This window comes from Ipomoea nil, unplaced genomic scaffold (assembly GCF_001879475.1).
Source record: "Ipomoea nil cultivar Tokyo-kokei standard unplaced genomic scaffold, Asagao_1.1 scaffold3142, whole genome shotgun sequence".
Classification (NCBI taxonomy): domain Eukaryota; kingdom Viridiplantae; phylum Streptophyta; class Magnoliopsida; order Solanales; family Convolvulaceae; genus Ipomoea; species Ipomoea nil.
Genome location: NW_017619570.1, coordinates 1,306,967 through 1,328,387, shown reverse-complemented (window position 1 = coordinate 1,328,387; position 21,421 = coordinate 1,306,967). Strand labels below are relative to the sequence as shown.

The window sequence follows — 21,421 nt, the reverse complement described above, 5'->3', positions numbered from 1 at the left end:
TTAAATTATAAAAGATTTTAATTTGACACTTCAACTCTGATTAATTGGTTACCAAAAACTTTTTATAATTTAAAGGCCTAATTACTATTTGGAGTATAACTTAAAGGTGTATTTGATCCTAGGATGAATTTTAGAAAGTTATTGTATGAGAAAAATGTAGTGAGATTTTAAATCATAGAGATGCTATGTGTAAAAGCTAATGGCTTGAATTTTTGTATTAAGTAGATACTTTAAAAGGTTACTAAAGGAAAATGTAATTATACTTTATATAGATATATTCTGATTGTAATTGTACATAGTATTTCTAAATATTCAACTATAAAAAAAAAAAAAAAAAAAAAAGAATAAAAAAAAAAAAAAAAGGTGTAATTAAATTATAGGAGTTGTGAAGACATAAGATAAATTGCAGGTTAGAAGCAATTGATTGATCTTCAACTTTTGCTTCGGCTTCTCAGAGGAGTTTCTTCGTCTTCTACCAGTCTGCTCTTCAATTCAAAAACACATAGGGAAAGAATAATACATTTGGGAGCTTTAATTTGGCTTGTTTTTCATATCCAAAAGTTGGTCAATCAGCTGTAGACAAAAACAGGAAAAGGGTAATGGGACACATGCAAGCATAAAAAAAGGATTGGGGAAGGGATAACCCCAGCCAAGATGACTAAAGATATAGGCTTGTAATCACAAAATCACGAGTTCAAATATCAACTTTCTTAGTTTGAACCGGTCAACTTTAGAAAACCTAGGTTGGTTTATCTCCTTGTGACCAATATTTTATTTTATATTCTATCTTGACAATCATTGACCATGCTTATTGTTGAGCATATATAATTAATATATAAACATAAATAAATGTGCAATCCTATTATGAACTTAGACTTTTAGTTGAGATGGAACATCCTTCAATTTAGTATCAGAGTCAATCACATATCAAAGGGCTCAACTACAACAATCACACTTCACTTCAGGAGATCAAATTAGGAAATAGCAATCATTGCCCGGAGGGGCTTATGATATAAAAGGAGCAAGAAATCACCTACTTCCAAGTAGATTCTCCGATGAATGATCAGTTGGTGAAATAGTAGAGTGATGCCAGACATATCAAGAAATCGGTCAGAAGAAGACCCAAAGCATCAAAAACAAATTTTGGAGCAAATAATCCCCATACCTGCACCAAAATGTAGTTAGTGTATGCCAATGATGGAATTCAATCAAGATAAGTTGTTAAAAAATTACGACCTAACAAAAATTAGAGGTAAGGGATACCATCAAATGCCGTCTTTGTATTGCAACAGATAAGATAGTAAGCGTTGTGGTTGTAGCCAAAGTAAGTCCATAAATCAAATATACCTGAAAATAAGTAACAGGAAGAACCCAACTACTTCAGAAACTGTTTTCGAAAGTTGTATCCAACTAATGAATTGCTGATGCATATAATATATTTAGAGATAAAGCTTACTTGTAACAAGTTAATGTAAAATACTTGCTTCTTCTGGTCTGTTTTCTTCAAAGGACGTTGGCAGGCAACAAGAAATGGAAGTCCAATAATTGGAACAATGTGAGAAAAGCCGAAGGTGTCAATAGTTAGTAGGATAGCTTGGCGAACAAGGTTGAATTCATCAAACCTGGAACAAATAGATAAAGAAGAAAATAGTAAACTAGAAAAGAACTATGCTCCATTTTCATTCAAATAAAAATCAGCTCCTTTCCCCATCCACTCACATAGATAAAGAAGAAAATGGTAAACTATAAATCGATAATAAAGGTATCAAGGACCTTGTGGTCCACTGGTATCCGGTTGCTCCCTTATATGGGAGGTCTAGGGTTCAAGCCTCGGTGTAGGTGTAGATTGTAAATGTGGGTACCCCCTTCCTTTGTAATTAAAAAAATAAAAAATTGACAATAAAGGTTAATAAGGATACACAATTGTTCTCTTACCCAACAAAAGCAGCAGGATACCGGAGCCCATCAAACGTACACCTGGACAAGAAATATTATTCCATGAAGCAGCACAACAGAGCAACAAATCTGGAAGGAGATGGGTATGTTTTCCTTTTGAAATAGAGTAGATAATCACAACTGGTCACATACTTGAAAGAGAGTTGGAACTAGTTGGCGCCATGATAAAATTTTACAGAACAAAATTAGAGAAACCTTTCAAAAGCTCACTTGCACTTGCTTGGTGCAGTTATTTATTTATTTTTATTTTTTATTTTTTTTACAATAGTAACTGAATTTTATATCAATGTGCATAGGCACCAGGAGAAAAGAATATCTTACCAGTGACCAGTGCAGAAAAATAGACACACAGCTAATAGGCTCCATTTGGTTACTGGAGGGGAATACAATGTTGAACCCACAGTTTCTTCTAATCTCATCAGCCTAAGTATGCACCAACCTATGTAAGAAAATTTATTTACATAACATCAAGGCTGTCATAATTACAAAAGATCTTTGTCATTTAAAAACACGACAGGCACACTGGGCAATGGAATTGAATTCAACTTCCAAGACCAAAATTATAAAAAGAGCATGCACCTTCAACCACTGCTACTAAAGCAACCAAAGGCCCTTGCTTTCCAGATAGAATGATGATTGTTGAACTCCAAGCGAATAACATTGACAATGTTTTAGTATTGCATCTCTCCCAATCGGAGGTCCTCTGTTTACCAGAACATCGAGCAGTAGCCAAAAATGAAACTTGCAAAATACCTAAAAGATAGACTATTCGGGGAATCCAGTTTCCTTTAGAGCTGCCATTCGTCATGCTTAAACCAAACAAGTTAGTGTCCATAGCCCAATCTACAGCCATAAGCAAATAGCTACATATAGTTCCTGCAACAATATACTTTGAAATGCCCTGATAGGAGCTCTTGTATACTATAAATGCTAAAAACAAAAGAGCTAGTATTGGTAAGAGATCAGCCGCATAAATCCAGAATTTAGTATCTTTGTCAAATCCTAGAGTCCATGAAGGAAACGTCTTCAAAAATAATGAATTGACTGCCTGCTTTGACTGCCCTACTTCAATTCCAAATCTGAGGAATGGGACCAGGAAAACAAAAAGTAGAGCCTGTAGGGTCACAGAAACAAAGTAAAATATTAGGCTAGAGTTTTCAGGGCTTCTTTTGTCAGTATCAGCTACAAAAAGAAGACAGTTGTCTCTTAGCTTCAGAGATACAATCTGGCAGCAGCAGCATGAGGACCAAGGAAGGTGCTTTTTCGTAAAAAAAAAAAAAAAAAAAAAAAAAAAAAAAAAAAAAAAAAAAAAAAGAAAGAGACAATGGGATTTCACTAAGGTTAAGAAAGGTTTAGGGAATTGGGCTCTTTTAAGTATTGGACCTTTGTATGATGATGTAAATTATCAGGTTATTGAATTCGGTTAGGATTGTTCTGAATATTGTAATGGACTAATGAGCCTTTCTTGTAAGTGCATGTCCATAAACTTATTGTTCTGAATATTGTATACCTATGGTGCATTTCAATAAACTTATATATGTAGTAAAAAATCTTTAAAACCATAGCAAATACTTACTTCTGATTGCATCTTCTTAGCAGCTATTGCTTGGCGTAACTGAAGAATTCCAGTTGTTGCTAAAAGAAAACTAGCCACTTTGCCTTCTTCCACTGGAACCCAGAGAGCAGATATATACATTAAACAAAATAAAGAGATGAAAAAGACCCTAATTGATGGAAAGGACTATGCATCAATTCAGTGAGCAAATTTTGGGTGGATAAGAAACTTACAAATGAAACTGTTTGAAAGAAAACTAAATGCCCGGATCAAGACAGTAATATAAGCAAAAGTAACCTCAAAGGATATCCTAAAGTTGCCGCAGTAAGGAAAATGCAATCCACATTGCTTGTTCAACTTCGTGATGATGATGACATGGAGAAGAAGAGAAAGCAACATTATGACAAAACCAGCACCCATCATCTTTAAATTAAATTCTGTCCATTTTGATCGGGCTAGAGTAGTAATACTAGCCAAAATATTAGAATAAGCATTAATTTGCTCCTTGAGTGAAGGTAATGAAGTAGAGCAATTCCCATTTCCACATTGCACTAGAGCATCTTTGGTATGTGACCACATGTTTTGCGCCAGATCATAGAGGTCATCAATATGTGACAAATCTTTGTCTGAAAATCCAATTAGTGATGAAGCTGAATACACATCAATGTAATTCTTCACCTACATCAGTAAATTCATGCGTTGCAGATAAGAAGGCATTCTGTAAAATAAGATGAGTTTATAACATAAACACCACCTGATGCTTCAAAACATATTAGAGAACATAAAACTGATGTTGAAATGCTTGTCTGCTCAATTTCTAGCACCGAAAACATTAAAATCCATATCATGTCTAATATTTTAAACACAACATTGCAAAGTTTCCATTTTCATTTCACAGAGATATGTCAAGGAAGTTAGGAATTAATAAAACACACATCTATGCTGGCTTTAAAATTATTAAAAAAAAAAAAAAAAACATTATGTTCGAAAATAAAAAATTAAAGGAAATTGCTATCAAAAGAAAATAAATCAATCAATTGCTTTTAGAAAGGTCACAGGCTTGACCTCATCCCCTTTAGATGTATTATGTATACCCAAAAGAAACTGTTACCTATGTAAATCCCTTGAATTGCATAAGACTAGTAGCTGGCCAAATATTCCTTAAAGGAGAATGAAGAAAACTACCTGCCATGCATTGATGCAGAGCACATTGACATAATTCTGCATCCACTTCCCCAATTGGTCTTGATGACTACCACCGTCAAAACTTTCTGAATTCCACGTACCAGTGGCTAGTGAATATAGTTCAGCATTAACACGTCCAATGCTGAAAATTAGTGAAACTTGGTAAATCATCATCCAGAAATATCAGAGTATTTGGCACTATCAAGCAATTATTTATTTTCTAATGCGAATTAGTTTACCAACTTCAATGCTAATAACTGTTAAGAGTCAGTCCCACATCTATAAAATAAGAGAGAACATATGGGTTTATAAGGCCATGAGTTAGACTAGCTAATTGGTTGGATTCAATCTTTTAGTGTGGTTTGGCCCATGTGCATTATAGCCCAGTTGAGTGACCATGGCCCAATCTTAAATTATAACATGGTATCAGAGCCTGTTCGGTCCATGTTAGTAGGTTGTTAGAGGAAGTCTCCTAACTACCCATTTGAATTTTGAAATAAGTGGTTAGGAGTTCCCCTTTAGCTTGTATATAAGCATAGGCTTCCTGTACTCTGTTCATTGAGTTTTACGATTGCAATACATATATACACTTCCTTCTTTAGAGTTCAACATGGTATCAGAGCAGTAGATGTGGGTGGTGGGCTTTGGTCGGAACGAGGAGGCGCCGCCGCCGGGAGGATCGGAGCAGTCATCGGAAGGTCCACGCGCCGCCGCACTCCCGGAGCTCCGACGCCACGCGCCGGCGCGTGCGGTGTTCTCCGACCTCGCCTCCGGTCGCCGCCGACGCGGCTGGGATCGTCTCCGTGTGCCCGACACTCCTATATGAATATCTCCGTCCGGTGTTAAGGGGATTTTGAGTGGACTGGTTTCCAGACCTGCGTTGCTGCCAGAGAGTTGAAGCTGTTTTTTCCAGATCTGCTTTGCTGCGTGAGAAGTGAAGCTGGGTTGTGTTTTGTCATCTGCATAGACGTAAAAGCTGCGTTTCCAGGTTGGTCTTTTGTGTGTTTATTATGGCAGAAAATAGGACTATTACAGTGGTGTCAACACAATCTAAATTGGTTGATTTGGTGTTGGCACCTGATGGGTCCAATTTTGGGGAATGGAAGTTCCTAGTTGAAGTGAACTTGAAGGGTATGGGTAAAGCTGGACATTTAGTTGAGACATGTCCGGATGACCCTACCGAAGCCCAAGCGTGGCAGAAAGATGATGACGCATTGTTTTCGCGTATAATAAATTGTATTGATAGGAAGATAATCCTATCTTTACAGCACTGTAAGAGTGCGAAGGAAGTGTGGGAGTTAGTGAATCAGTGGTTTAGCGGGGCAAATAATTTAAGGAAGTTATATCAGTTATCCCAGGATGTTCATCGACCGTCTCAAAAAGGGCGGGACATCAGGGATTACTATTATGACTTCAAGAATGTGAGTGAGGCATTATGTGCTGCTATGCCAATTACTGATAAAGTGGATAAAATGAAGAAACAACGTGATCAATTGCATATTTTTAGTTGGATTTCTGGATTGGATAAGGAGTATGATGTTTTGAAATCACAATTATTGGGGAATAAGGAGTTAGACTCGCTCGACCAAGTTTTTTCTATGGTTCAAAATGCGTCAGTGAATCTTGGTACTGAGAGTACGTTGGAGATTCAAGTCTTTTTCTCACAGGGAGATAGTGGGACTGATAGTCGAGGAGGTCGGTCCAGGGGACGAGGTAGAGGGCGCGGAGGAGGTCGGGGGCAAAGGGCTTGTTATAATTGTGGTGATCCCGGTCATCTGCGTAACCAATGCCCACAACTCTCCGACCATAGGAGGTTTGCTAATTCTGCCTCTAAACCAGAAGGGACGGTTATGATAACTGAGGCAGAGATGGTTTTGTTTAATCAGTTAAAGTTGTCTTCCTCGCAGTCTCCCGCTAGTCCAGGGTCATTGCCGTCTCCGTCAGCTACCTTTGTTCAAACAGGTAATCCTATTGCTTGTGTTTCCTCCTCGTCTCGACAGTGGGTCATTGATTCTGGAGCCAGTGACCACATGTCAGGTAATCTAAGTATGTTTTCCGAATATTGTTCCCTTAAATATGGTCCTACCGTTACCTTAGCAGATGGTTCATCTACCTCTGTTTTAGGTAAAGGTAGTGTGAGTGTTAGTTCGTCGTTACCTCTCAATTCTGTGTTATATCTCCCAAAATTCCCGTTCAATTTATTGTCAATTAGTCAAATTACCCGGGACCTAAATTGTTGTGTCATGTTCTTCCCTGGATATTGTCTGTTTCAGGATCTGTTGACGAAGACGATTATTGGTAAAGGGAAGGAGGTCGGTGGGCTGTACGTGTTAGAGCGGCTGTCCAAAGATTCTGGAGGTGTTCCGGTTGGTTTATTGGGAAATATGTCCCCGTTTCAGTTGCACTCCCGGTATGGTCATCCGCCTTTGTCTGTCTTAAAGAAGTTGTGTCCGGGGTTAGAATCTCTATCTAGCTTGCAATGTGAGTCATGCGAGCTTGCTAAGCATTGTCGGGTGCCATACCCTCCTAGAGTCAATAATAGAGTCGAGTCTTTATTTCAGTTGGTTCACTCAGATATATGGGGGCCATGTCGAGTAGTATCAAAATCTGGGTTTAAATATTTTGTAACTTTTGTAGACGATTTCTCTAGACACACTTGGCTATACCTCATGAAATCTAGAGATGAGTTGTTTGGGATCTTTTGTAATTTCTGTGCGATGGTCAAAACTCAGTTCAATAAAATGATACAGGTGTTGCGGAGTGATAATGGGACTGAGTATTTTTCTCGTTCCTTCTCAAGTTATATGAGTCAGAATGGGATGGTACATCAGTCGTCTTGTGTCAGCACTCCCCAACAGAATGGTGTGGCAGAACGCAAGAACCGCCATCTGTTGGAGGTTGCTAGGGCGTTGTTGTTTCAAATGAAAGTCCCTAGGGTTTACTGGGCAGATGCTGTTCATACAGCGTGTTTCTTAATAAACCGCCTACCTACAAGGGTCCTTGGGGGTCAGAGTCCTTGTCATTTCGTCTATCCATCCAAACCGTTGTTCTGCCTCCCTCCTAAAGTGTTTGGGTGTACGTGTTTTGTCCAGGATGTTCGTCCTCAAAGAGGGAAACTCGACCCTAAGTCATTAAAATGTATTTTCTTGGGATATTCAAGTACTCAAAAAGGGTATCGGTGTTACTCCCCGGATTTGGGGCGATACTTGGTTTCTGCAGATGTCTCATTCTTCGAGAATACTCTATTCAGAGAGGAGTTCTCCAGTTCGTCTGATTGTAGTTCCGAGACAGATGATTTTCTGACATATATTGTTACTATTCCTGACTCCGTAGGAGTGGATTCTAGGCCTCCTGTTACGCAGGTCTATCACAGGCGGCCCAGAGAAGGTGATACGCGTGCAGCCCCACCGGTTCCACCAGTAAATCCTCCCTTACCAGAATCTTCGTCGACAGACCAGGATGTTCCTATCGCTGTTCGGAAAGGTACGCGTCGTTGTGTTCGTCCCATTCCGTCCTTTATGTCATATACCAATTTATCGGCGTCTTCACGTGCTTTTGTGTCCCAGTTAGAGTCTGTTCCTGTTCCGAAATCTTTGAGTCAGGCAATGTCCCATGATGGTTGGAGGCGTGCAATGGTAGAGGAGGTAGACGCCCTTGAGGAGAACCAGACCTGGGATCTAGTACAACTTCCCCCTGGTAAGGTTGCTATTGGGTGTAAATGGGTGTATGTGGTGAAAATGAACCCGGATGGTTCTGTGGCTAGACTCAAAGCGCGCTTGGTGGCAAAGGGGTACGCCCAGACGTATGGTATAGATTATACCGAGACGTTCTCTCCAGTGGCCAAGTTAACTTCTGTGCGGATATTTATCTCTTTGGCAGCTTCGAGTCATTGGCCCTTGCATCAGCTTGATGTGAAGAACGCTTTCCTACATGGCTACTTGCGTGAGGAGGTTTATATGGAGCAACCACCGGGGTTTGTTGCTCAGGGGGAGTCTGGGAAAGTGTGCAAGCTGAAGAGGTCCTTGTATGGGCTGAAGCAGTCTCCGCGTGCGTGGTTTGGGCGGTTTAGCAATGCAGTTGTTGAGTTTGGAATGCAGAGAAGTGCATATGATCATACTGTCTTTTACAAACATACTAACTATGGGTGTGTTTTGTTGATAGTATATGTAGATGATATTGTTATTACAGGCAGTGATGCAAGTGGGATTGAGGCGCTCAAGTCCTTTCTCGGATCTGAGTTCCATACTAAGGATCTGGGAGTGTTGAAGTACTTTCTGGGAATTGAAGTTGCACGCTCTAAGAAAGGCATATTTCTCTCACAGAGGAAATATGTGTTGGACTTGCTCGGGGACACGGGGCTGCTTGGGTCAAAACCGTGTGATACGCCCATGGATCAAGGCGTGAAGTTACTGGCAGGAGAAGGGGAGCCGTTTGAAGATCCGGAGAGGTACAGGAGGTTAGTGGGAAAACTAAATTATCTCACAATTACCCGTCCAGATATTGCATTTCCAGTGAGTGTGGTTAGTCAATTCATGAGTGCACCGACCCAGACTCACTGGGAAGCGGCGGTTCGGATTGTGAAATATTTGAAAGGTGCTCCTGGAAAAGGGATCCTTTATGCTGACCACGGGTATATGCGTGTTGAGGCGTTCTCCGATGCAGACTGGGCTGGTTCACCAGGTGACAGGAAGTCTATGACAGGTTATTGTGTGTTTGTAGGAGGCAATTTGGTCTCGTGGAAGAGTAAGAAGCAGAATGTGGTGTCACGCTCGAGTGCTGAATCGGAATACCGAGCTATGGCTCATGTGGCGAGCGAAATAGTCTGGGTGCGTAACATTCTAAAAGAAGTGGGTGTTGAAGTGAAGTTACCGGTAGATTTGTGGTGTGATAACTGTGCTGCCATACACATCGCGAATAATCCGGTCTTTCACGAGCGGACGAAGCATATTGAAGTTGACTGCCATTTTGTACGGGAAAAAGTGGAGCAAGGACTCATATCACTTACACACGTTCGGAGCGGTGATCAACTGGCTGACATATTTACGAAAGGATTGTGTAAAAGTCGCGTTTCATATATATGTAACAAGTTGGGCATGTTTGATATCTATGCTCCAACTTGAGGGGGAGTGTTAGTAGGTTGTTAGAGGAAGTCTCCTAACTACCCATTTGAATTTTGAAATAAGTGGTTAGGAGTTCCCCTTTAGCTTGTATACAAGCATAGGCTTCCTGTACTCTGTTCATTGAGTTTTACGATTGCAATACATATATACACTTCCTTCTTTAGAGTTCAACAGTCCACTTTGGGTTCACCCGGTTATGGGTATTGGTGGCGTCCAAGCTTAAGCCCACTTTGGTAGCGTCCAGATCTTTCGTTTCAGGGGGGTCTGGTCCAATTTCTAGCTCCACTTGAGGGGGAGTGTTAAGAGTCAGTCCCACATCTACAAAATAAGAGAGAACATATGGGTTTTATAAAGCCATGGGTTAGACTAGCTAATTGGTTGGATCAATCTTTTAGTGTGGTTTGGCCCATGTGCATTATAGCCCAGGTGAGTGACCATGGCCCAATCTTAAATTATAACAATAACATTATGAACACTTAATGCACAAAGACACTAAAACTAAAATAACCGCTTGAATATCTGAAAACATCTATAGGAATACACTTTCTTAAATTGCAGAAATCAGAAGCAAGTTGCTTCTGTACACTGAAAGCTTGTAGATAATGTTTTTTATTGGGAATTTTTATAGGAATGAAACTTTTTTGAATTATAGTTTTGGTATTACTGGTTATCTATATTGACCATGGTTTCAAAGTCAAATTGAACTATGGTGGTTTAATAAGGTGTCCTATAGGGTTTAAAGTCTTCCTTTTGATACTGAAAACATGGGGAGGAATGGGTGTATTGGGTGTGAGCAAGGAAAATGATGAATAGTCTTTGAGAAATGGCATTATCACGAAAGCTCAGTAAGAGAGAGAAGGAAAATGGTTAATAGTCCTGGACCATTAGCATTATCATGAAAACACAATATGAGTGAGAAGGAAGCCTCAGGTGCATAATGGATAAAATAATGGCTAATCTGTGACATACAAATATTCGCTCAACATTGTCAAGAAAGTCACTATTTTAGATTGTTCCAGAAGAGAAAGAGGGGAGTAGGGGGTTGGAGGGAGAGACATTAAAACACTCTTAGAAAACCAATTGATCTTATTTATAATGTAAAGCCAAAAAGGGATATAACATTTATCACTCACTCAGTCAAAGGTCACAGACTGAACAGCTTGGAGAAGGAACTGTCCATAGACTATGTTAGACATTATATGGTAGAAGAATATTTGATATGATCTCAGTATAATATCTTAGGGATAGTGTGTATAATATCTTAGGGATATTATTGATCCTTACCATAGTTAGTGTGCATAGCCTAGTATAAATATGTGTATCCTCTTGACTCAATTGTATGGAATACAGAGATTAGAACATGGTATCAAGAGCCACATAAAGAAAAAAAAAAACACAGAATTTTTTTTTTTTTTCCTCTTTCTGCTTCTGCGCACGGTGGAGGTTTGGGTCGGGATTGTCGCCGGCCGTTTGTCGTCACCACCATCAGGAGCAGAGTCGCCGATAGGCCGGACTGCTGAATTCGACGTGATTTCGCCCGGCGAGTGGCCCTCACGCGCCGCCTTCGTCCATCGCCGACTATCCACGCGCCGGCGCGTGTGCGTCACTCCGGCGCCGGAATCCACTCCGGTCTACTTTCCCGAGGTCGCCCAGTCGTCTACGTCGCTGCTCTAGGCTCGGTTTTGGCATTGGAGGTCCCGGTAATATCCCTCTTATTTTTTGCTTTGCAAGACAGTGAAGTTGTGTGGCTGTTTGTGTGTTTGTTGTGGCTTAGAGGTCTGATTCTGGAAGTTTGGTTGTCTGATTTGAGATATCTTCTTGTTGGATAGCCTAATGTCTGAGCCTAAGTCTATAGTTGTGTCCGATATTCTTCCAGTTAATGCAAGAATCACAGAACACAAATTAAATGGCTCAAATCATTTGGATTGGAAACGAACCATTAAAATATATCTACGTAGTATTGACAAAGATGCCCATATGACTGCCACCCCGCCTGAGGATGACAAAGCTAAGCAAACTTGGTTGCGTGATGATGCTAAATTATTTCTTCAAATACGGAACTCAATTGAATCTGAAATATTTGGTTTTGTTAGTCATTGTGAAACTGTCAAAGAGCTCTTAGACTATCTTAATTTTTTGTATTCGAGTAAGGGCGACATTGTTCGAATCTATTATGTTTGTAAGGCTTTTTATAGGGCCGACATGCTTGACAAACCTCTGCAGACTTATTTTATGGAGTTCAAGAAAACATATGAGGCTCTTAATGAATTAATGCCGTTCACAACGGATATAAAGGTGCAGCAACAACAGCGAGAACAAATGGCCATCATGAGTTTTTTGGCTGGTCTTCATCCTCGACTAGAACCAGCCAAGTCCCAGATATTGTCCAGTGAGGAGCTCAAATCCCTATCTGATGTATTCTCTAGAGTATTACGCACAGAGACCTATCAACCCCCTCAGTCGAGTAGTGTTCTTGTCAGTCAGAAGTCAAAGGGGGAGCCTGTGAAGTCGTCATATCACAATAGGGATCCTTATGGCCAGCAGTATAATCCAATCATTTGCCATTACTGTCAGAAACCGGGGCACATGAAGAAGGATTGCCGAAAGCTTCAGAATAGAAATCAGGGCAATCGGTCTGCCAATATGGTGTCTTCTGATACTCATGGTGAGAAAACGGTTGTATTCTCTGCAGATGAGTATGCTAAGTTCCTGAAGTACCAAGAATCCTCATCATCTCCCTCAACTGTAGCGGCTGCCACCTCAGGTAATCCCAACACTTGCCTCGTCTCTTCAGCTTCCAAATGGGGTATTGATTCGGGAGCCACGGATCATATGACAGGTAACTCTAGCCTCCTATCTACCTTTCAATCTTCTCCTTCAACTTCCCATGTCACTCTAGCTGATGGATCCACTTCTAGGGTGCTTGGGATTGGCACTGCTAATCCGACTCCTGATCTCCCGTTATCCTCGGTCTTGAGCCTTCCTAACTTGTCTTTTAATTTGATCTCTGTTAGTCAAATCACTAATGCTCTAAATTGTTCCATAACCTTTTTTCCCACTCACTGCATGTTCCAGGATCTTACGACGAAGCAGATTATTGGTAAAGGGCATGAGTCTGGTGGCCTCTATATTCTTGATTCCAGTATACCGAGAACTGTTGCCTGCTTTGGGATGGGTACTCCGTTGGAAGTCCATTGTCGTTTAGGGCACCCATCCTTACCATTGTTGAAAAAGATGTGTCCGCAATTTAGTAAGGTGTCCTCTTTAAATTGTGAGTCTTGTCAATTTGCTAAACATCATCGAGTTAGTTTAAGTCCTAGAGTCCATAAACGAGCACGTGCTCCTTTTGAGTTAGTTCATTCTGATGTTTGGGGTCCATGTCGTGTTATGTCCAAAACCGGGTTTCGGTACTTTGTTACTTTCGTTGATGACTTCTCTCGCATGACTTGGTTATATTTTATGAGGAGTCGTTCTGAATTATTTTCCCATTTTCGTGCTTTTTGTGCTGAGATACAAACACAATTTAATATACCTGTTCGTGTATTGAGAAGTGACAATGCTAAAGAGTATTTTTCTGAACCCTTTTCCTCTTATATGCTTGAACATGGAATTTTACATCAATCTTCCTATGTTGACACCCCATCTCAAAATGGGGTTGCTGAACGCAAAAACAGGCACTTACTAGAAACTGCTCGGGCTCTCCTGTTCCAAATGTGGGTTCCAAAACATTTTTGGGCTGATGCAGTCTCTACTGCTTGTTTTTTGATCAACCGTATGCCGTCTTCGGTCTTACATGGTACAACACCCTATCAGTGTCTTTTCCCTCACAAATCTGTATTTCCTATTCCACCAAAAACATTTGGATGTACTTGCTTTGTGAGAGATGTAAGGCCCCATATCACGAAATTAGATCCTAAATCTTTAAAGTGCATCTTTTTGGGATATTCTCGTGTTCAAAAGGGGTATAGGTGTTATTGTCCGTCAACGGGAAGATATCTCGTGTCTATTGACGTAACCTTCCATGAAGATGTTTCATTCTCACCTTCTTCAAATTCAGAAAGCCATGGCGACAGTGATGATGATATTCTCATCTATACGGTTACCACCGCTTCCGTTTCTATTCCACCTTCCCGACCACCAATTACTCAGGTATATTCTCGTAAACACCAGTCTGTTCCAAAAGAGGTTAACCTGAATCCCGACACTACTTTGGTTCCTGACAATACGCCAGATTCATGTCCTGAGCCGGATTCTTCGTCGTCTGATCCAGCTACCTTGCCAATAGCCCTACGCAAAGGTAAAAGAACTTGTACTTATCCTGTCTCATCGTTTGTTTCTTACAACCACTTACCCCATATCTCCTGCACTTTTATTGCTTCTCGACTCTATACAAATTCCTAAAACTGTCAAACAAGCACTGTCCCATTTTGGTTGGCGTAACGCTATGATTGAGGAGATGAATGCCTTGGATTTCAATGGTACGTGGAACTTGGTAGATTTACCTGTAGGGAAGAAGGCCATTGGGTGCAAGTGGGTGTTCGTGGTGAAGGTTAACCCTGATGGATCTATAGCTCGGTTGAAGGCTCGTCTAGTTGCTAAGGGGTATGCCCAAACTTATGGTATTGATTACTCTGACACATTTTCTCCTGTTGCAAAATTGACCTCTGTCAGATTGCTTATTTCTATGGCTGCTACATTTAATTGGCCTTTACATCAACTGGACATTAAAAATGCTTTTCTACATGGTGAGCTTCAAGATGAAGTCTACATGGAGCAACCACCTGGGTTTGTTGCTCAGGGAGAGTATGGTAAGGTTTGTCGACTTCGCAAATCTTTGTATGGCCTTAAGCAAAGCCCTCGTGCATGGTTTGGGAAATTCAGTCAAGCGATTGAGAGGTTTGGCATGATAAAAGGAAAGTCTGATCATTCTGTCTTCTATAAACGCTCTGAGAAAGGCATTATTTTATTAGTTGTCTATGTGGATGACATTGTCATCACTGGAAGTGACACCGCTGGTATTGTATCTCTTAAGACCTTTCTTCATAGTCAATTTCAGACTAAAGATCTTGGTACATTAAAATATTTTCTAGGTGTTGAGGTAATACGGAGTAAGAAAGGTATACTTCTCTCCCAGAGAAAATATATACTTGATCTATTGACAGAAACAGGAAAACTAGGAGCTAAGCCATGCAATACTCCAATGATCCCTAATTCACAGTTGACATCAGAGGGGGAGCTATTTGATGATCCAGAAAGATATAGAAGATTGGTTGGTAAGCTAAATTATCTGACTGTAACTCGTCCTGATGTTGCTTACTCAGTAAGTATTGTAAGTCAATTTATGGCATCTCCAACTATTGATCATTGGAAAGCTGTTGAACAAATCCTGAACTACTTGAAAGGTGCTCCACGACGTGGAATTGTATATCAAAACCATGGACATATGAACATTGAGTGCTTTGCAGATGCAGACTATGCAAGGTCTAAGGAGAATCGGAGGTCTACAACCGGATTTTGTGTCTTCTTTGGTGGAAACTTGATCTTGTGGAAGAGCAAGAAGCAAAATGTTGTCTCACGATCGAGTGCAGAGTCAGAGTATAGAGCAATGGCACAGGCAACCTGTGAAATCTTGTGGATATATCACATTCTCGATGAAATAGGGCTCAAGGCCTCTATTCCTGCGAAGCTATGGTGTGACAATCAAGCGGCTCTCCATATTGCAGCCAATCCTGTTTTCCATGAACGAACCAAGCACATTGAAGTTGATTGTCATTTCATTCGTGAAAAGATACAACGAGGCTTAATTTCTACTGGATTTGTGAAGACAGGAGAACAGCTAGGAGATCTTTTTACAAAAGCTATGAATGGGCCTCGAATAGATTACTTATGTAACAAGTTGGGCATTATCAATATCTATGCTCCAACTTGAGGGGGAGTGTTAGACATTATATGGTAGAAGAATATTTGATATGATCTCAGTATAATATCTTAGGGATAGTGTGTATAATATCTTAGGGATATTATTGATCCTTACCATAGTTAGTGTGCATAGCCTAGTATAAATATGTGTATCCTCTTGACTCAATTGTATGGAATACAGAGATTAGAACAGACTAGAAGTAACCAAGTGGGGTTGTTTACATATAGAAAATATGCACATGCCTCTCATAAAGAAAATATAGAAGTATAACTGAAATAAAGTACCAAAACAAAACAAGTATTTTTTTCCTCATATCAGACAGAGTCTATAGAAATAGAAAATGATAGCATGTATAATGTGGTTTTCAGAATCAATAAAATAATTAGAGAAACATTAATATAAATGAAGTTCTTATTCAGCACCTTCCAAATGGATAGGGAATTCCAAGCAGAGCAGACACTGTGACTGCAAAATCAAGCTGAGACCAAAAAACACGGCTTAGTGAATTTTCTAAAGAAAACATAATTCAGGACCTGCATAGAATGAGACTATGACTTAACCTGTTGGATGGAGCTGATGCACATCCTATTTCCATCCTGACATAAATAAAGTTATAATAGTGAAAAATGTAAGGGGGATGATTCTTAAGACTCTTTGCAAGGGAATATAGGAAGAAAAACTGCATTAATGTATCACATATACACACACATATTAATAAGTATTTCATATCTATAATTTAGTCATACCAAGTCAAGTTGGCAAGATGAAGTGTCAGATTCCAATGGTGAAGGAAATGGAGGCTTCTTAAAACTCATGGCAAATAGTGATGTCTCAACCTGCAAAAATGTTTCTTTAGGATAGAAAGGAAATTGCACTTTAATTTCTAAAATTTTCTATTATTATTATTATTATTATTATTATTATTATTAATTATTATTGTTATTATTAATTATTATTATTATTATTTGTTTATGTTTTTGCTTTATTTTGTTTTTGCATGTTTTTCTTAAGCTTTGCTTCTAGAGTCTGATGTTAAATGGTAGATATGGAACCTCTTCATCAGTCCCTCCACCGTGGTCACCATTGACAGTTTGCCCATGATCACCCATCACAAGAAGCATAGTATTTTCATGTAATCCTCCCGGTCCACTCTGGCTCTCCAACACATCAACAATTTGCTAAAGACACAGTCCAATACATTAATTCAGATTTCAGAGAGCCATAATAAGGCACAAAAAGCAACTATGAAATACGAAACATCACATAATGCCAAGAGTACTTAGATTTAATCATGAAAAACAACATAATAGAGGTAAGATTGAAGACAACCCATTCCCAGGCAGATAGTGTAAATTATCATGACTTCACAATTAAAAATGTTGCAACTGCTCAGATTCACGAGACATTTTACTAGAAAGTGTACAATCACCCAATAGTGAAGGTGTGCATCAAGGTTATTTCCCAATTGAATTTTTAGGAAGAAGTGAAGAGTACTGGTCAATCTACAACTTGAGCAAAATATGATTAGAGAATCCAGATATGTATTGCAAAGTAGAGATACAAGGGAAACAGTAAATGTTTAGGGAAAAAAAAAAAGCTTCCCCTCCAAAACTTTGATCAATACATTCATCCAAAGTCCTTAACTACCACCATCCCTGTTGTCTCTCTTCTTGTTCTAATGACAACCTCATTTTGTATGATTATTAAGAAGATATAAGACATGAAGGGGTTCCAACCCATTACAAAAGTATCACATACACCCCCAGACTCAGCCACAACCTTATTCAGTTGACAACTTAAACATGCAAAAATTTTAAATAAACAAAAGTACCTCCAAAATCGTGTTGTATTGCTCCAACTTCTCTATCATTTGAGTAGAATCAACACCAGATATATGTCCAGCATGATCCTTAGGGATTTAGAAATTAATATCAGAATAGAATTGCCAGAAAAGAGCGGAGGTGTAATTGCCATAACATTTGTGGTAGCTTATGATAATCATACCACTCCAAGAAAATGTGCTATAAGCACATCCCAATCATCTTTGTACAAGGAAGGAAAAATGTGCTCGATACAGCCATTGTCTACCTGGCAAATAGACATGTTGAAGATTCAGCTAAGGGGCATTGTTTTCAACGCTCAACCTTACACTAATTTTTCATTGAAAACACATTTTCAATGTGCACTTTCTCACGATGACCAAGTGTCAACAATGGCATTAATAAATAAAAAAAAAATAAAATAAATTTTAAAAAAACATACTGTATGAAGATCTTTAACATTGAAGGAAGGGAATGGAAAAGATCTGTTAAAATGTTTAGGGAACAACTGCACCCAAGTGTCATCTCCCATCATCAACACTTGCTTTTCATTGTGAACCATCTACAAATAGAAAGCAATACAATAAACACTAATGGTTAGGCATAGGTCGAAAAATTAAGGAAATGAAATTAATTCACTTAAAGAAAGTTACTATGAACGAGCATCCTCATTGTCACCTGATATATTAAATTATCCTCAATAATTGCAGGAGCACCAAAGCTATTTCCCACATCAATAAAAGTTGGAAGTCCACCAGTTGTCAAGCCCTGAAATCAGAAAAAGCAAAATAGAACATGTTGAATTTGAATGATCCACAAATGCCTGGCGGGTGGAGAATAACAACCACCCACCAGTTAGGCGGAGGAAGAGATGAAGAATCAAGGAATGAGAAAATATATATTGTACGAAAGTGAATAGAAGGTCTATCAATCTATGTTAGAAAGGGGAATACACAGCCCTATAAAATATAAATACATGCTAGAAGACTTGTAATAAGGAAACAAGTTTCCATATGCCTAAATCCCTAAGACGGCCTAATCTATAGAGATCCATATTACTTATATATTCCAGAACACCATTAATATTAGAAGACTAAACCTTTTGAAGCCCAAATGAGAAACTAAGCAAGGCTAGACAACAACTAATATAGCCAAGGAGAACAAGAATCATCATAAGAGCAATTCTTGAATGGCATAGATATGCCTGTTCCTAAAACTAGATAAATGAACAGAGGTGTGAGTAAGACCTGAGGGTTAAAGCTAATGTTCTTTCCTTATAAAACATCCTTGGGAGAGTAATCATAACGAGAAAATATTTACTTTTAGACGCTGCAAACTGGTGGTAGGTGGATCGGCAATAGCTTTGAAGATCCTAGCAGATGAACCTGGTCGAGTGGCGAGCTTATGCAGCACGGGCAATTTGTCCATCCATGGTTTTCTATCTAAAACCCAAGCAGAAAAGAGAGAGAGAGAGAGAGAGAGAGAGAGAGAGAGAGAGAGAGAGAGAGAGAGAGAGAGAGAGAGAAACAGGTGTTTAAATATTTACCATTGATGAGGGTAAGGAAACTATTAAGTAGCACTGACTAAGCTGGAATCAAAGAGTATTGGTACCAGTGGCAGGAAACCTTATCTCACATTTTAAAGTAGAGAGCAAGTGCAGATTGAAGGGGAAAGGGGGATGAAGTGCATACCTTGAAAAAATGTGCTGGGAGCAACAAAGTCAAACCTATTTTGAAGATTTAAAAATTTTAATGCAAAAGTAATTAATCAAATAGCTACTTCATAATAAGTTCATATACAATTGAAAAAGAAAAAGGAAATAAAAGAAGATTAAATAAGAGGAAAGAAGAGAAGAGTATGCAAATATGATGGTAGTACCTGAGGGCATCTAGAACAACGATGACAAGGCGATCAACAGATTGTTTGGTCCAACAACTTCGGCTTTGAGTATGAACATGGGGAGAACTTTTGACCGTTTCTTCTTCATTTCGATTGGGAACGGATGAAGAAGAGGGTGGAAAGCAGGGAGAATGGTGGATATCAGAGCACTGGCTGTAATGTGAAAGCTCAGTGCGAGTGAGAAGAAAGCCTCTAGTGAATAAAAGAATACCCAATCCATGAAGCAGACATATTCCCACCAACACCATCACAAAAGCCCTTCTTCCAGTACCCATCTCATGCTTCCACCACTCCTCTACTGCCATAGCTTTTCACTATGCAAAAATTGGACATAGCAGTTATTCTTATTGATCATTGACAAGCACTAAAAACAGTTAGATCGTTTATCTTAGTAAATCTATCATTTATCAAAAGCAGATATTCTGTCAGCTTCTGGCCTATTGGCTTTGAATGAGAATTAAAATACTGTGAAACTTGCAGCAAGCTGAAATGGAAAAAGTTGCAAAATTGGGAAAAAATGACACAAATGGCAAGGCAAGATATGAAATGCAGTCAGACAATAGGCCAATTTTTCCACAATGAAAGATAACTAAACTCTACGTATTGCAAATTTAAAAGTAGTAGCTATAAACTACCTAAAAATTACAAATTGGAATCAGCTAATCAGGTTATTAGGATTTATTTCAAACTGTAGCACGAGTAGCCTTCTCAGGGGGCTGAGTCGGGCTTTTAGCTAAGTAACCAGACAATGATTAATGAGAATTGAGAATGAAACCAAGAACTGACCGAGTGATGAGGGCTTCGCGACTTATTCGGCGATCGACCGATTCGCTAGTTCGTGACTGACTTTGACCCGGAAAGCCGCAGAGAGTGAGAACTGAAAAGAGAAAGAGAACCGAGAGTGAGATTCATGGAGAAGTAAGTTGGAAAACACCAAAACAAAACCTCTTATGCAATCAAATATATTAAGTCCACTGTAAATCAGAACCGGACTTTTTTCAAGCCACAAAGCCAGTTATACAATACTTAATGCAGGAGCTGAGCCTCACTGAACTTCATTTGAATTAGCAGTTAGTGAATTTCATCGAGCACCTTACGCGCAATATCAATCACAGGCGCCTTAACGTTCGTTTTTCCCTTTTTCTCAAATGCCCATGCTTCATGCAATCAGCTTGCCAATTCAACACCTTTCGCTTACCATGAATACATTATGTAATCGTATTCTAACGGGAATTTAATAAATAATAATAATAATATAAGTAAGGGCAGCGTGGTCGGATCCTTTCAAGAAGAGTTGGCATCAAAATTCAAAAGAAATGAATAAAAAAGAACAGGTCAACTCCGGTCGCCCATGGGAGAACCAACCTTGAGATTACGAAGGTGATAACCGGCTGGTTTGGAGCTTCGAGTGAAATAGCCCCACCATGAATGGCGACAGCGTCTGAGTTGCAGGAAGAGAGCAGAGAAAATTCGATCCAGAAGCTAAAACACCGGAATTATTATATTATTAAAGTTCTAGTGTTCTAACTTCTACTAAGTGTACTTCTAAATTATACTTCCTCAAGTTTACTTTGATGTGATGAATTTTGATAAGTTATATTTTTGATAGATTAGTTAAGAGTAGAGGATGAAAGTACATGTAATATTTTCCTTGTTGTTAGTGTTGACTTTTAACGGTTCAGGTACACCTAGTTATCTCAAAACTCTTCCCGAGAGTTCATTTACCATTTGAGCTACCCTATTGGGTTATCTCATCTCATCTATCATTAAAAGTAAGGTTTTTTATTTAATAAAAGAGAAAATAACATTTTTTTTCCTCTGAATTATATGTTTATAACACATTTTTTTATCTGAATTATTCATATAAGTATATTAGTCCCTTCAATTATTCTAAAATCAGCAGTTTTTCCCCATAATATATTAAATTAACATTTCTACCCTTAAAGTAAACATTTTATTTATTTTT

At 39.1% G+C, this 21,421-nt stretch overlaps 1 protein-coding gene across 7 annotated transcripts; it reads right to left on the bottom strand.

Moving 5' to 3' along the window:
* Positions 1 to 242: 242 nt before the first annotated feature.
* Positions 243 to 20,941, bottom strand: LOC109167011 (GPI ethanolamine phosphate transferase 3). 7 transcript variants are annotated; one of them, XM_019315907.1, is made up of 23 exons: positions 20,821 to 20,941; positions 20,242 to 20,332; positions 19,435 to 19,769; positions 19,248 to 19,282; positions 18,877 to 18,998; positions 18,235 to 18,324; positions 17,999 to 18,118; positions 17,741 to 17,824; positions 17,568 to 17,645; positions 16,789 to 16,914; positions 16,483 to 16,572; positions 16,297 to 16,332; positions 16,159 to 16,214; positions 4,697 to 4,838; positions 3,745 to 4,189; positions 3,533 to 3,624; positions 2,536 to 3,070; positions 2,278 to 2,395; positions 1,936 to 1,977; positions 1,457 to 1,622; positions 1,264 to 1,347; positions 1,034 to 1,165; positions 243 to 573 (listed from the first exon to the last, which is right to left on the bottom strand). In XM_019315907.1, exons 3-22 carry the CDS (start codon positions 19,758 to 19,760, stop codon positions 1,064 to 1,066), a joined length of 2,889 nt encoding a protein of 962 aa, XP_019171452.1. In that variant the 5' UTR covers positions 19,761 to 19,769; positions 20,242 to 20,332; positions 20,821 to 20,941; the 3' UTR covers positions 243 to 573; positions 1,034 to 1,063. The 7 variants fall into 7 exon arrangements, with proteins under 7 accessions (XP_019171452.1, XP_019171456.1, XP_019171450.1 ...); XM_019315911.1 differs by having other exon boundaries at positions 1,038 to 1,165; XM_019315905.1 differs by lacking the exon at positions 243 to 573 and having other exon boundaries at positions 861 to 1,165.
* Positions 20,942 to 21,421: the final 480 nt, after the last annotated feature.